The sequence below is a fragment of the Myripristis murdjan genome, chromosome 21, assembly GCF_902150065.1.
Source record: "Myripristis murdjan chromosome 21, fMyrMur1.1, whole genome shotgun sequence".
In the NCBI taxonomy this organism is placed as follows: domain Eukaryota; kingdom Metazoa; phylum Chordata; class Actinopteri; order Holocentriformes; family Holocentridae; genus Myripristis; species Myripristis murdjan.
In genome coordinates, this window is record NC_044000.1 from 17,336,751 (window position 1) to 17,351,064 (window position 14,314).

Consider the following 14,314-nt stretch of genomic DNA (forward strand, 5'->3'; position numbering starts at 1 on the left):
TGTTCTGTGTTTTGTTGTCTTTGCTTTTTTTTGTACAGATTGTTTGCCTGCTGATGATCAAGATGCTGATGTGATAATAGGAGTCTATATTGCCTGTATGATGAGAATAAAAAATACATGTGCTCTCATGGGTCTTCTCAAGGTCATGTAAGATGGATGCTAAACCAGATAAGCTGAGAGAGGGTGAGAGAAAGAGAGAGAGAGAGAGAGAGAGAGAGAGAGAGAGAGAGAGAGAGAGAGAGAGAGAGAGAGATCAGGGGGTGAGATTTGCTAATATTGCACAGCAACTTCATTAAGCATATTTGAGGGTGATCACAAAAAAATACACATATATGTCAAGACTTATTAGTGTTCTAGCTCCTTTAGGTTGCAGACAGTGGCTCTAGGCTTCACCTCTCTATCAGTCTCACCGACAGTGACACTGTGCCTTTTCTGCATTGTGCCAAGACTTTACAAAGTGCACAATAGCCCTATGCCAATATGGAGCATGTGCAGCTAACTTCAAGGTTATATCCTTGTCATTTATCTGGTGCCAGATTTGGGATTAGGCCGGTATTTATGGAGACAACACATTGTTTCCAGTAGATTTAACACGGTATGTGTGGAATGGTGGAATGATGGAAGCGTACAGCCAAACACATCAGAAAAACAGATCAGCAGACTGGAATTTCAGACTGCTGGTTGGCAAGCCTGCCTGCTGGTCATGCTCCACCCAAGTGGCCACATCATGGCACAGCAGCGTCTATGTGCCGAAGGTGGTATGATGCAAGAGTGCAATTACTGCCAAATGCCTGTGCTGGACTGTTTGTCAGGGGACGGTATGAACATCACATGATATGGCAGTAACAACTAGGTTTTGTTAGTTACTTGTCATTCTGAATAGAAATCTAATCTAAACAATGCCCTATTTGGAAATATCAGTGACTTTATCCAAAAAATAATTTGACCTTGTGCAAAAAAATCATGAAATGAAACATTTTATCACTTTATTGTCTAGTTATTTCTTCCAGTGGTGTTTTGTTCACCACTAGTGTTGTAACTTGTATACTATTTGGTAGGTGCACACACATAGCCAACATAGATGTACATTTATATACATGTACACACACAAACAAACCAGTTATGATTAATTCATAAATCTTCCCCTTTGTGTGACTGCAGGCTTCCAGGTACAATGATGGCAAGGAGGATTTATCTGATCTGTCACACTGACAAGAGCATCAAGAGCCATGCTGAAAGGTCACCATATTGCTCTCTCTGAGGGAAATGTCACTGTCAAACTGAGTCACAGAAGAACAGACAGAATCCAGCAATCCATGACCTTACAGGAGAATACCTGTGTTTTCTACTTTTTCAATCTTTATGTCACTGTACCTCCACGAAGATGTATTCTAACACCAACCGTTGTCACATTTTGTGGCTTTGGCTGCTTTTAAATTCTGTTAATGAGAGGTCACACGGCCTTTAGGTACATGAACTGTGCTAATACTGTCCCACCTGTCCTAATCCCATATTGGTGCGCCATGCTTACGTCCTATACATTACATCCCCTTGCTGAAGTCTTTTGCTTTTTGTACTCGTGCATTCCACTTGCATACCCATAAAAACTGCCCTTTATCCTACACAGATTCCCTCAACAAAACATAAATCTAAAGTTAATCTGATTATTTTAAGGGCATCCATAACTGTGAACTTTGTCTGTTTTCAGTGAACACTAATCTCTGTGAAATTAACCTTTCTTCAGTCACTTGCTTTTCTCTTTTTCAATTTCTCAGCTTTAATTATCAGAAACATGCATGCAGCAGCTCTTACAAGAGTTGCTTATTTAATTCCACAGCCTTTCTTCTGTGGTTCATGTGCATTTGGAGTGACAGTAATTATAGAGAGCAGTGCTGGTTACCCCATCTAGTGGTGAAAATTTTAGATTGAAGTAAAGCAAATTTGATTTATGGTCATTTAGAGTAATGAGAAAACTTAATAAAGTTGGAGATACTGGCCAATTACTCTTTTAATTTTAGTTTCATATAAAGGTCATAAGGAAAATGATGGAAGTCTTATGTGCTTATGGGAATTAACAGCCGATGAGTTGAGGAAAGAAGTGGCAATTCTGTTTCAAGGCCTGTAGATGTCAGTGTCCTCTATATTTTCATGGCTTTCACAAAATCAGCTGCTCCACAAAAAGGGGAGAGAGTAATGATTCAGGAACCTCAAAGTGGGCTGTTTGTCTTATGCTGCAAGCTGTACTACATCCTGCGTTCACTGAGTGTGCACAATGGGTGAAATAGGTGCCCTGCATGCTAATTTGAGGATCTATATGCTTATATTCTCTGCTGAGCCCTTGTTGTGCTTTCTTTGATTCTTTGATCTGGTCCTCCACACACTGGCAACACCAGGCCCAACAGCAGAAGGACCACATGAAAGCCTGAGCTTCAATACAACCAACTGTGCTACAATATCATGCTGCGTGATTTCAAAAACACACCAAGGACTTTTATTTTGGTTGAAAATAACCTCTTTTTTATTGTCACATGCAGCCTACTTTTTTGCCTTGAGGCACTTTTGCCTTATCAGAGATATGCGCTCACAAGCACTGCTGACATTATCTGTGTGTTTTACTTGGTAGAGTTAATATTAAATTTATTCAAAGATACATCATTGAAGGCAAGGATTTTACTATCGTCAAACTGAGTTCACTTGTGAAATTGTTGTTGTTGTTGTTGTTGTTGTTGTAGAAGTAGTAGCAGCAGTATGGCTAAATTAAACAGATGGCTAGGATTGGTTTTATTTTTCCACATTTAAAATATGAAAATATGAGTGCAAAAAATTAACCTATTTATAATGACAATTGAGATAAAAATTTCAAGATCCATGTCTGTTCCCTCTACACTTTTTTTTTTTTCAGTTAAAAAAAAAAAAAAGAGCCTACCCATCAATCTTCACTGCTGGTGGCACTCAGAATCACTTGAAGTTTTCGAGCAACTTCTTTTCAAGCCAGGCTCTTAAGTATGACTTGGCATAAAAGGAAAAAAAAAAAATCTTTTTCAAGTTGTTGCACATGGTCGGCTGTTAAATGACTAGGGTTATCCATACTGTTGAAACTGATAATAATCACAGGCACGTGAATGGGGCATGTGTGGCATGAGTATACTGTACCAGTGAACTCCGTCCAGCTTCACTGAGGCACCTGAAGCAGACCGTGGGTTGACAGGGAATATTATTGTTTCACTAGTTCACAGTCAATCAGTGATCTTGGCGAACAATATGAGCGTGTGGGTGTCTTATGTTTCATTTTCTTTTCCGTGACTCACTCTGTGAAAAACCAAACTTTGTCTTATTGATATGAGTATATCACAACATGGATGTAATGTATCTCCAGATATTGTTTTTACCTGGTAAATATTATTCAGATCTAATATCTCATTCGTGTCTAAGGTAGCTCAGTGATATTATAATCAAGAGTGGTATTTCAGCTATATGATGAAAAAACGTTTGCTCATTGCACTTACTTGAGTTGAAGTCGGGATGAGAGATAAATTGAAATGTCATGACAATTTCCTAATGTAAACAGTGGGTCTGCTTGTCTTGGAAATGGCCACAGTGACATTATAAAAGTAGCAGGCACCTCTGTACCTTGTTACTTCTGAATACCGGTGAATGGGAAGAGACAAGTGATTACGCTGTCTGTGATTGTGTAGCCGGCTATTTCTGGGTCTGAACATTCTACATTATTCTTTCCTGACCTTTAGCAAGATGGAAAAGTGTCTGAAAAACATTCTCTCAATTTGTCCTCTATCCTTAGTCTGTGCTAGAGGACTGCTCTGCAATTTCTCCTTAGAAGAGTTAATGCTCACCAAAATATACTGACTGATGTATTTAGTAATTAAATCACTTTGTGCATGCATCACACATGGGCTAAAATTTGTAGGCACATATCAATCTGTCTATTGATCGAGTTCATCTTGTCAAGTATATTTTGTCATTAGAGCTAAAAACGGACTTTTTAAACACACATGTTCAAAGGCAAATATTTTTCTAAAGCATTTTCTAACATCCCTTGAGCAGCCAATGGCTTTGAAGTGATTTTGAAACATTTGTAGATGTTTGAATATGTTTTGTTTTGTTTTGTTTTGTTTTTAATAATTACCCTGGACAGAGTATGTCTTATAACCAATTATCAGTGGTTATGGAAAGAATATGTGGGATTTAAGGGAAAGGACTAGCTGCAGTTACTTTCCACTACCTTTTAAATTAAAAATGGTCCATTGAAAAAAATACCCAAACCATATCAAGATATTTTGATATGCGTAGGATGCAAAACCAGGCTGATAGGGTTGAGTTAATTGAGGACCATTCAGACTCAAGTGATCAAAAAAAGTGGAATAAACATGTAAGTGAGTCAGGCATTGTGACAAACATGTATACTCAACCATAAAATTACTTCTTCCATTTTAGCACCGCAGTTCTAAAAGTCCTGCCTGAGCAATAATCAACAACACACACCATGATATCATGGCCATTCAATGCATTTATTTCTGATATTTTAAGTAGAATTCACTCATTTTTGCAGATCTGACAAGAAAATGGCAGATTAAATATTACACGCCAAAAGGCTTTAAGACTGTTCATTTCATCACAATACTTTTGACAGGAACATACAAATTCTTACACTAAGAAAGCTCTCTTTCACCATCACGTGGATGCTGGCAATACTCTTATTTTCCATCAGGCAAAGCCATTCTTTTGCAACAATTAAAAATATAGAAATAAACAAACAAATACAGTTCAATCAGCTCCTCAGAGATGTGCACTTTTATTTAGTGGCAGTTCAAGTTTATTAAAATCATTCTTCCACAAAGTGGCATGTCACACATTTCTGGGGATGGCAGTACAATTTAGAGTGACGACTGCGTGTTGGCCTCTGTTTTCCTTACTCACTTTACACCACTGTCTGATAGTTTGCAGTTTTCTAACTTCAAAAGTTTGTGGAACTTGTTTTAGGATGTAGCAAATAATGACAAAGTCACAGGAATACTAAAACTCATTTTCTGCTGTATACTTTTTTATTTATCATTTTTCAGCACAGGCAGGTCAGCCCACTTGAGTATTTGCTCTATTCAGATAGGGAATGAGCAGAAAAGGCTGACATAGATGGATCATAGTACAGAAAGTGCCACTTTGAAATGAATGCTGGCCTCTGCAAGAGCCTCACACGAGTCTTAACAGTTGATCACATCACAAATTTAAAAATGAGCATTCTGTCTACAATGTTGATGATGCTGGGGCGATGAATCTTCATAAATGATTTGCAAAATTAATCAAAGTTGCAGGCAAGCTGTGCTAAATTTACAATGATAATAACACAGACATACACATGCGCACACACACACACACACACACACACACACACACACACACACACACACACACACACACACACACACACACAATTCCAGTTTATAACACATTCCTAACACTTGAAGGAGTGTTTCATTAAAACCATGAGGCTAATCTTTATGTCATGTGTCACTGAGGGTCCGTGTGATACTTATACATTTTGTGACACAGCAGTGAAGCAGTGTGTCAATTTATTTAATGAAATTTCTCAAGTAAAAGGCCCTCTGGCAATTTCCATTTTTAAGAGAAAATCAGCCTGGTGGTTAGCCAGAGAAATTAGAGTTGTGCTGGTAACTGACAGCTAATCAACCGATTGCTATGGTAGCAGTAGCCAACTGGTTGAACTTAATATTTGCACTGGAAACCAAAAGAAGCACACTGGATGGCAATTAATTAACAAGGGATGTGCACAGCATTGTCACAAGGGCTTGCACCAAGGCATGCTTTTGAGTCAAACTGGAAATTGCCAGAAAGGATTTTTATCAAAATTTGTCCTACATCAAATTTCCTCACTACAAATCAGCATGCCATTCCACATAAAGGGAGTGAGTGCTACATGAACACGTAAAATCACATACTGGTTGAATCAGGATTTAGTTATGTTGGTGGTAGCTGTTTTGAAACTCTTGATCAGGTGTTATAAATGAGTTTTAAACTTAAAACCTCCCTCCTATATACACATACATACACAACACATGTCTATACGTGCACCCATACAGTTACTAAAAGCTCAAACAATTGAGCCTGCAATAATAAAGCAACTGCATTTATCCTGTTGGATTAATCATTCAAGACAAAAACATGATTGACTGTATTTAACATAACAAAACAGTGCCATTAGAGGTATTTTATCAGTAACTGCAATCAGAGTACAAACATAAGAAATTATTGTTAGCGTAGCAGCAGCAGTATGACTTCAATGCTGACATTTACTGAGCATTTAATTTGATAAGCAGACATTTTGAATGAGCATGAGATAAGAGGCATAAGAGCATCATGGTCGTTGAGGTCTATTTGAAAAAAACAAAAAACAAAAAACAACCTGATTCGTTTTTTTCATGTATTGCCACACAGATTGGATTTAAGTGAACAGAAACGATCAGGCAAAAGAGATGATGGACGTGTTTTAGTTCGCGACTTTTTGCTTTGAGGCTGGTCTTTGTAGAGTGGCAGTCTGCTGGCATTAGAGCTCCCTCACTGCCCACAGTGCAGTTGCCGTGGGCTCTACAAACATGTAAAAGCAGCCAGTGTGATGGGGAGGGGCACGAGAGCCGAATGCTGATCACCTCATTCACAGTCAAACCACACTGACATTTCATCACCTGTAGTATTTACCAGCTTTTTATCTCTGCAGCCCACTACTTCAAAAATTAATCAGTCAAAAAGAAAAAATTTCTTTTTTTTCCATCATGGAGTACTTGAGTACTTCTTTCCATTTGTCATGTAAAACTTAATGTCTCACCAAAGGTTCAGGGCATGGACAGGAATGAAATATAGGTCATTTTTCTTCAGAAGGTAATCCCCTCTTTGTGACTTTATGATTGACTTTCTATACCAGGGTACACAGATAGCAGCTGAGGAGGAATTGTGGGATTTCAAAATGTACTGTAGGCTGAAGTCTGAACATTGTCTGGAGGATATTTTGTCTTTGGGAGGGAGAGGTGTTACATCCTGCAAAGTATTGCACTCAAGAAAATAATGTATTGCACTGTAAGCAAAATATCAGAATCAGAGATATACTGCATTTGATATGATTTTGTCAAAAAAGAACAGGTACTGCATTTCCACACAAAACATGGTCTTCAGAGAGGGTTTCATTGGCAAAAAAGGAGGAAAGAAATATTTCTTGTTTATTTACTTTGGCTTTTATCTTTTGTAAGTCACTCTCCATTCCCCAATTGTAAATATAATGTGGACATGTGACATGCAACAATAAGTTCTTTTATATATTTTCCAAGTGGAATCATTTTTCTGCCAGTTGCAACAAAAACAATGACTGACATTCACTGATTTGCAAGTGAACTTCAAAATAAATTTAAAAAAAGAAAAGAACATCGCTCAATAGACAGCTCCTTCTGATTGTTTCTCCTCTCAGCTTATTTTACTGTCTTTAAATAGTTATCACAATCAGCGTGAATATAAATAACCAAGGCAAAAGAGAGAACATAACATAAACAACCATTAGAAAAGAATCAGTAAAACCATCCATTTAAAGATTTAAGACACCAAAGGGCACTCCAAGGCAGAGCTGCTGTGAGACTCACAGACTTGGCAGTTTCATGACCATAAAGTAACTAGCAGAGCACTCGGATCACACTGAAGCTGAGAAACAGATAGATGCAGTAGATAGATTAATACAGTAGTGAGACAAAAAGAGAGAGAGATCTAATATGAGAGAGAGTCAAAGTGCATAATGAGATTGTTCTGCGAGGAATCCGCATTAGCTCCTCTCTCTCTTGCTCTCTCTCTTTGCAGGAGCATGGCCTCACCAACGGGCCACTTGGCTTGTGTAGTCCTCCGTGGTGGCGGGAAACTCACCGTCGCTCCCTTTCCCCAACCCTCCCCCCTTCCCACTTCTATTTCCATCCCCTCTGCGTTTGGGCAGCCAGGACCTGCCCTGCTCTCTTTGCTCCCGGAGCCAGCGCCTCTCCTCACGCCTCCTCAAGCGCACCTCCTGGTGCTCCTGCTGGCGGGTGAACTGGAAACGCTGGAGGAACAGGTCCTTCGCATATTCATACAGCTGCATATCCAGAAAATTGAGCTCCTCAATGCGTTTGCGCACGGGCTCGCTCAGGTCCACGTTGGCGGCGCGCGTGCTGTTGATCTGCGTGAAAGCGGAGATGAAGCGTAGGCTGAACGTCCGCTCAAACAGGTACTGCGTCTTTCGCTGGTATTCAGTCAGGCCGTAGAAGGCCATGTTCTTCAAGTTGCTCATGGCACTGCTCAGCAGGATGTGGTTGCGCTCGCTCTCGTTCATAGATGACAGGTTGTAGCAGCCCACCAGGCTGAGATCTGCTAGCATGCGGACTTGCCGGTTGTTGGCCAGGTTGGATGGGCAGTTCATGAAGTCAGTCAGGGTGACACCGGACCAGTCATCCCCAGTGTAGCAGGTGGGTAGCTCGTCCTGGGTGGGCGAGCGTCCATCACACATATGGAGGGAGGTCTTCCATGTGGCTCCACGCTGTACATGCTTCCACTCACTGAGGTAGCGGGAGACTGGGTCGCGCAGCATGGTGATGTAGTAGAAGTTCCTGCAGCCAAAACAAACACAGTCAGAGAGCTGTGAGCACATCAACATCACAGAGGGCTACCCTGCATTGTGCTGACAGATGGTGACTTCTCTGACTATGTATCAAACTTCAAGGTTGAATGCTAATTGGCAAACTGAAAGTTTCACTAATGAGATTATCAGAGTTTTCTCTCTATTGCCCTTGAATATTAAGTCCTTGCATCAGAGAGATATGTGATCAAAGGAAATGCAACTAAAAGTTGCACTTTGTATCATTTCATATTTTCCCATACCTGCCAGCACTGAAAATAACTGAGATTTATGACAGATTGATTAAACCATGGACAGAAATCTAGCAAAGTTGGCTCACCAAATGTGAAGCCTCTCAATGTTGAAGAAAAACGAGGTTTCAGTTTTGTGGCTTACTTTTTTGCAATTTGAACTGAGTACTCAGCCCATCATTTGTTTACCAATCACAGCATGACTTTTTAGAGGAGAAAATGTATTCCACTGGCATTTTGGTGGTGAGGAGCTGGTAAATGAGTGCTATCCTTTTTTATACACACCACTGCCTCTCCTCCAGAGAGTGACTATCTCCTCAATCCTTGTATGCCTAAGGACAGGCACTGAACATGGAAGACAAACGAGGAAGCTTTACTTCAATTCATCAGTTTTCTGCAGTGCCAACATAAGGACATTCAAAGGAGAGAGCACTGCCGAGGCTCATTGGTTGAGGAAGGAAAGCAGCCAGCTTCTGCCCCGAAACACACAGAAGTATTATTGATAATCAATGTGAAAACAGAACGCCTTTATGGAGGCCGAACTGACTATTCATAATTTATCAGTCATCAGAAACATCTACCTCACACTGACAAAGCATGTCAGCTTTACGTTGGTCAGATTGAGCCGTCAGTGTTTTGTTGACTGAGCTCGGGATTGACATTCGATTTACAAAGTGACATTTTGAAAGTTAGATCTGTCCTTCATGCCAAGGTTGAGGACCTCCAAGGAGATCTTTCATCCTGCTGAACCACAGGTATGTCAAAGCGTGCTTCAATGGAGAGCAGAGATGGGACAGGTGTTGGCTGGGCAAACCTCTCCTAAGATGATGTCCTTTGAGTGCCACGTGAATATTTAATGATACGACCCCAGAGAACAGTCTGGGCGGATAAAGTGGAGCGCGCCGCTGAGATTTCACACTGACTCCAAAGCTGCTCCACGCTTCAGTTCTCTCAACACAACAAACATCCACACAGTCTCACACCCAGGAATGGAAATAGGAAGGTTGCACATACAGTATGTGCACAAACAATCTTTCAGTCTCTAGTGCTTATTATTCAGTGTTTGCTAGTCCTTCAGGGTTGGATCCAAAAAGGACACTGAGCTGAAAAGTGTATGTTTTAAACTGTACATACGGAATATTCTGTATAAACTTCATTCTGGCTATTTTTTTTAGTCTGGGGAGATTACACTGCTCATTCTGTTCTTCATATTGTCCTTTTAACAACTATATGTTCCATTTTTGTCCTTTCCTGTCCCATTAAATCAGTCCTAAGTTCTTCAAAGATAAAAACAATGAGATTACATCATGGTCAGGGTCAGAGTGTGAGTCTGCTACAACTCACCACCCATGATGAGTCTGAAAATATTATTCAGTGGTTTTTGAACAGGACTGTCAGCTACAATATAGCTAGGAAATTACTTTTTTTTTATATATATATATATATTATTATTTTTTTGGCATTTCTGCTTTATTGATAGTGACAGTAGAATGAGACAGGAGAAGCAGGGGAGAGAGATGGGATGACAGTGAAGCAGTAAAGGGCCCAAGCTGTATTCAAACTCAGGTAACTACTCAGCTTTGATACATGATACATGTTCTACCAGGTGAGCCACCGGGGCAACCCTCAAAATTACTATCATTAGGATATAAATAAAAATTACATAATTGTGTTTTGGGAGTGCCAAGTCAGGTCATCTCAGACTCATGACTCACTGTCAAATTTCAAGAATCACATTTTCTCCCTGCCACAAGAACCACGCAAAGTAAATGTGATGCTGTGTGGAAACTGTAGATGGGATTAAATTGCAAAGAGTGGGCATGTTGTCGTCTCAAATGTGTGCCTCTAGTTACAAAACGCAATTCACTGTGATTTTGTATGATATTCTTCAAATCAAGTGGAATAGCAGATGAAGCTCATGAGAATCAAACAGTCAACACGATTTCAATCACACTGAAAGAGCACAGTGATAAAGAGGGGTGCAGAGGCTGGATTGGTGGATGGGTGTAAACACTTGCCTTAAACCTGAGGTTTACGCAGGTTAATTTCCCAAATCATGGAAACTGCTTGTTAGTTATGTTTTCTTTTGTTTCTGCCTAACCTTAGCCAAAACTGCGGTTGCCTAACCTAAGACAAACATCATCCCAACTTTAATCTTTTTTTTTTGTGCCTAACCTTAGCCATAACTGTAACCTTGACCTTGGCTGTCTTAGTCACCTAACCTTAACCATAACCTGGCGGCTAACTTCGGCTGTAACCTTAACCTGAGATGTTTTAGCGATATAATATACGACGGGCCATGTGTAGACATATGAACTGAATGCATTGGTGTAGTATCAATCAAGGATGTACAACTTTTTTGCGAGATATACAAATATACAGATCTATAAATACAGATCTGTTTCAGATTTGGGGGTTCAATTATGGAATGGGTTCAGTGATAAGTTGAAATTATGAAGGTCATTGATGGGGAAATTTGCTGTGTGTAATGGATCATTGTGAACAGGTATGATAATATTTTGTTGTATATTCACATTCAGTGTTAAGTGCCGTTCCATACAATGTATGACTGAAAATAAACTATTCATTCTTTCATTCATTCATATTTTGTTCTAAACTCAGACTTAAGAAAGCAGTCCAATCCAGTTAACGTACACGCAAAGAGCAGAAGAATAAAGGTCTTGAGTTTATTTGGGGATTATTTGTCCTTAAAATGACATAGGAATACCCCCTCTGACTATGAGTCAGACAAGAAGCTGTGATTAGAGCCCTAGTGGCAGCAGCTGCATCCTGGCACTTACTCCAGGAGTGGGCTGGCTGCAGACACATCCTCATTAGAGTGTCTCTGGGACATAAACACATGCAGCAAGTGTTGTCTGAGCGCACTCAACAGCCCAAAGGTCAGCTGTGTGCACCATCAGTGTCACAACGCATCAGCGTCAACGAGTCTGCAGAACTGTCTCAGAGAGCCCTTCCCTGAGTGATACAGATGGACTTCTAAAGGGGTGAGGGGGCCTAACAAGTTACCACTACCTCTAGTCTGCTTTATAATCAATATAATACCCCAAAATATATCACACTCAGCAAACATTATATTTATAACAGTTATTTTTTGTAAAGAAAACACATTTTGAAAATCAAAGCATTACTGTGGTAAGCAATTTAAATTTGAATTTAAATAAAAAATCATGTTAATAATGTAGATGCTTGAATAGCGACACTTTAACATCTTTTAGCCAAGTGTTACCAACCCAGTTTCAAGTGTTTAAGTCGAGAATCCTGCAGAACTCGAGTTGATCATGAATCAGTAATAATGGGAGGTATATTGCATCTCACTCAGCTCCAGAATACTCATCTCTAAAGCAGCAGCACCAGCAGCATGACTCCACTAGAGCATAGACTAAACAAGCCTCATTAAAAGGAGATGAAGAGGGACGGAAAAGTATGGATCAGAATGGAAACTAAAGCAAGGAATGGTAAGTGGACAGAGGAAACAACCAATGCTGACAGGCATACTGAAACTTGGCCAAGGTTGGAAGCTTCATTTTAACAGATGTTGTTGATGGATATGGAAAAAGATATATAAACACTTTTAAAATGCTGCATGCATTGGCATATGATTGATTGACATTTGTTAAAAAAGAAAAGTTGAACATGTATAGAAACAATCCAAGACTATGATACAATTTGATGCTCACATGTTATCAACCATTTGAATTGCAATTAAGCTGACAAGCACTACTGGTTAATGTAGGTGCGGCATATGTTTCATGGCGCTCATGTATTGCCTCATAATGACAACACTGCACACTGGCATTAGCAACCTCTCACTGTGAAATTTAGTTTTGCAACAATTTTAAACTCAGCGCTCTAATAGAACAATGACGGATCATGTCGACTATGAAGGACAAAAAAGGCCTGCTCCCCGTTAAGAGTGACAGTGGACCGGCCCCTAAACCCGTAATTTCCGCATACAGCAGGGACACAGCGGAGCAGACGGTACCGCTGTTCATCCTTGGCTAATGTCAGCACAACAGCCAACTGGCTTTTAATTGCCCATAATTAGCCTCAATGACATGATTTCAGCCCGCTGCCCTTCCGTGATTGCATGCTGCTAAAAAAAAGACATTGTACTTTAAGCCTCAGCACACGGCATTTGGAAGTGGAGGAACTGAATTCACTTGTCAAGACGCTGAAGTGTGGGAGGTGGATATCGTCGCAGGTGCTTGAGGGTGGGCAAGACAACAGGGAGAAGGAAAACAATAACTATCTCCCTGAGCTGAGTAGAACTTTGTTGAGAGCAAAGGGTAACACAGTAAATGGTAAATAACTAAAGACAGACCATGCCCCTGTATGGCAGTAAGACTGAGTGATGTTATTAGGATGTACGGTGCTGGCGATGGTGGCTGTGGGGAGAGGGCTGTCCCATTTGAAGCAAATACTTCAGATTTTTTTCCGAAGAGGAATCACTTCATCTGCTTGGTTACTGTCCAGCAAAGTCTCCCGAGAACTTCACTTGGGAAAAATAGCCTTGATCTCTCTGTTCCTTAGTTCACCACTGTCCAAAAGAATTAAGCAAAGAATAGTGGCGGTTGTTGTTTGAAGATGATTTTTTTTTTTTTTTTTAAGATTTTTGGACAGTCATAAGAGAGAGGAAGGATTGGGGGACGATATATATGATAATCTTAGACAACTGAGTCACCAGGACAATTGTAATTTTAATATTTTTTAATAATCATAATCTCTCTTGATATTCTGAATCTAATTAAAGCCACTCATCTATGACTTGCTGAATTCTCATATCCAGGGTCTAGAACGTGCTTTGAGACCATTCCGTCAAGGACTCAGAATTTCACTTTTCCCTGTACAGGAAGACCCATTGCAAGGGTCAGACATTTCATGTGTTAAAGAAAAAAAACTGTGAAAGAAACTTTGGGCAATTTATGTTACATTTCTAGGCCCATTTTACAAGTGGTGTATTTTTTTTTTTTTTTTTTTATTCTAGTGGATAACTGGCCGCATTGGACCAAAAATGATGCCAAGATATTTACAGCACATCTACAGTGGAGTTTGACAGCAGACCATTTTCAGCCATCTAAACCATCAATGGCAAACATCAAGTTTTGATGTGAGCCCCTCGAAAAGAGCTTCTTTCTATGCCGCCATTTTCTACTGAAGTTCAACAACTGCACAGAGAAAAAATTCCAAAATCCATAGACCATGTGGAGGCAACACCAATTTCTCCATAAGTCATGTGGCAATTTGAGTAAGAGGTGAATTTCACTTTTGATTGACTGGAAAAAATTGTCAGTCTCTTGCTGTTATCACTATTGCTATTGCTCTGTCCACCTAAAAGTAAGAACCCCCAGCTGAAAGCAACAAGTCCCTATCCATTCTCTGCACATCGTTG

The 14,314-nt window shown here is 40.0% G+C and overlaps 1 protein-coding gene across 2 annotated transcripts in view; it reads right to left on the reverse strand.

Annotated features, from left to right (window-relative positions):
* Positions 1 to 7,879: 7,879 nt before the first annotated feature.
* hs6st3b (heparan sulfate 6-O-sulfotransferase 3b) overlaps positions 7,880 to 14,314 on the reverse strand; it is a 52,993-nt gene continuing 46,558 nt past the window's right edge. The window contains exons 2-3 of one of the 2 annotated variants that reach the window (XM_030080971.1): positions 8,007 to 8,645; positions 7,880 to 7,937 (exon numbers count right to left, since the gene is read on the reverse strand). In XM_030080971.1, coding sequence (XP_029936831.1) covers positions 7,880 to 7,937; positions 8,007 to 8,645 — 697 coding nt within the window. Of the gene's footprint in view, positions 8,646 to 14,314 lie in introns of both variants that reach the window. The other variant, XM_030080970.1, reaches the window with a different exon arrangement.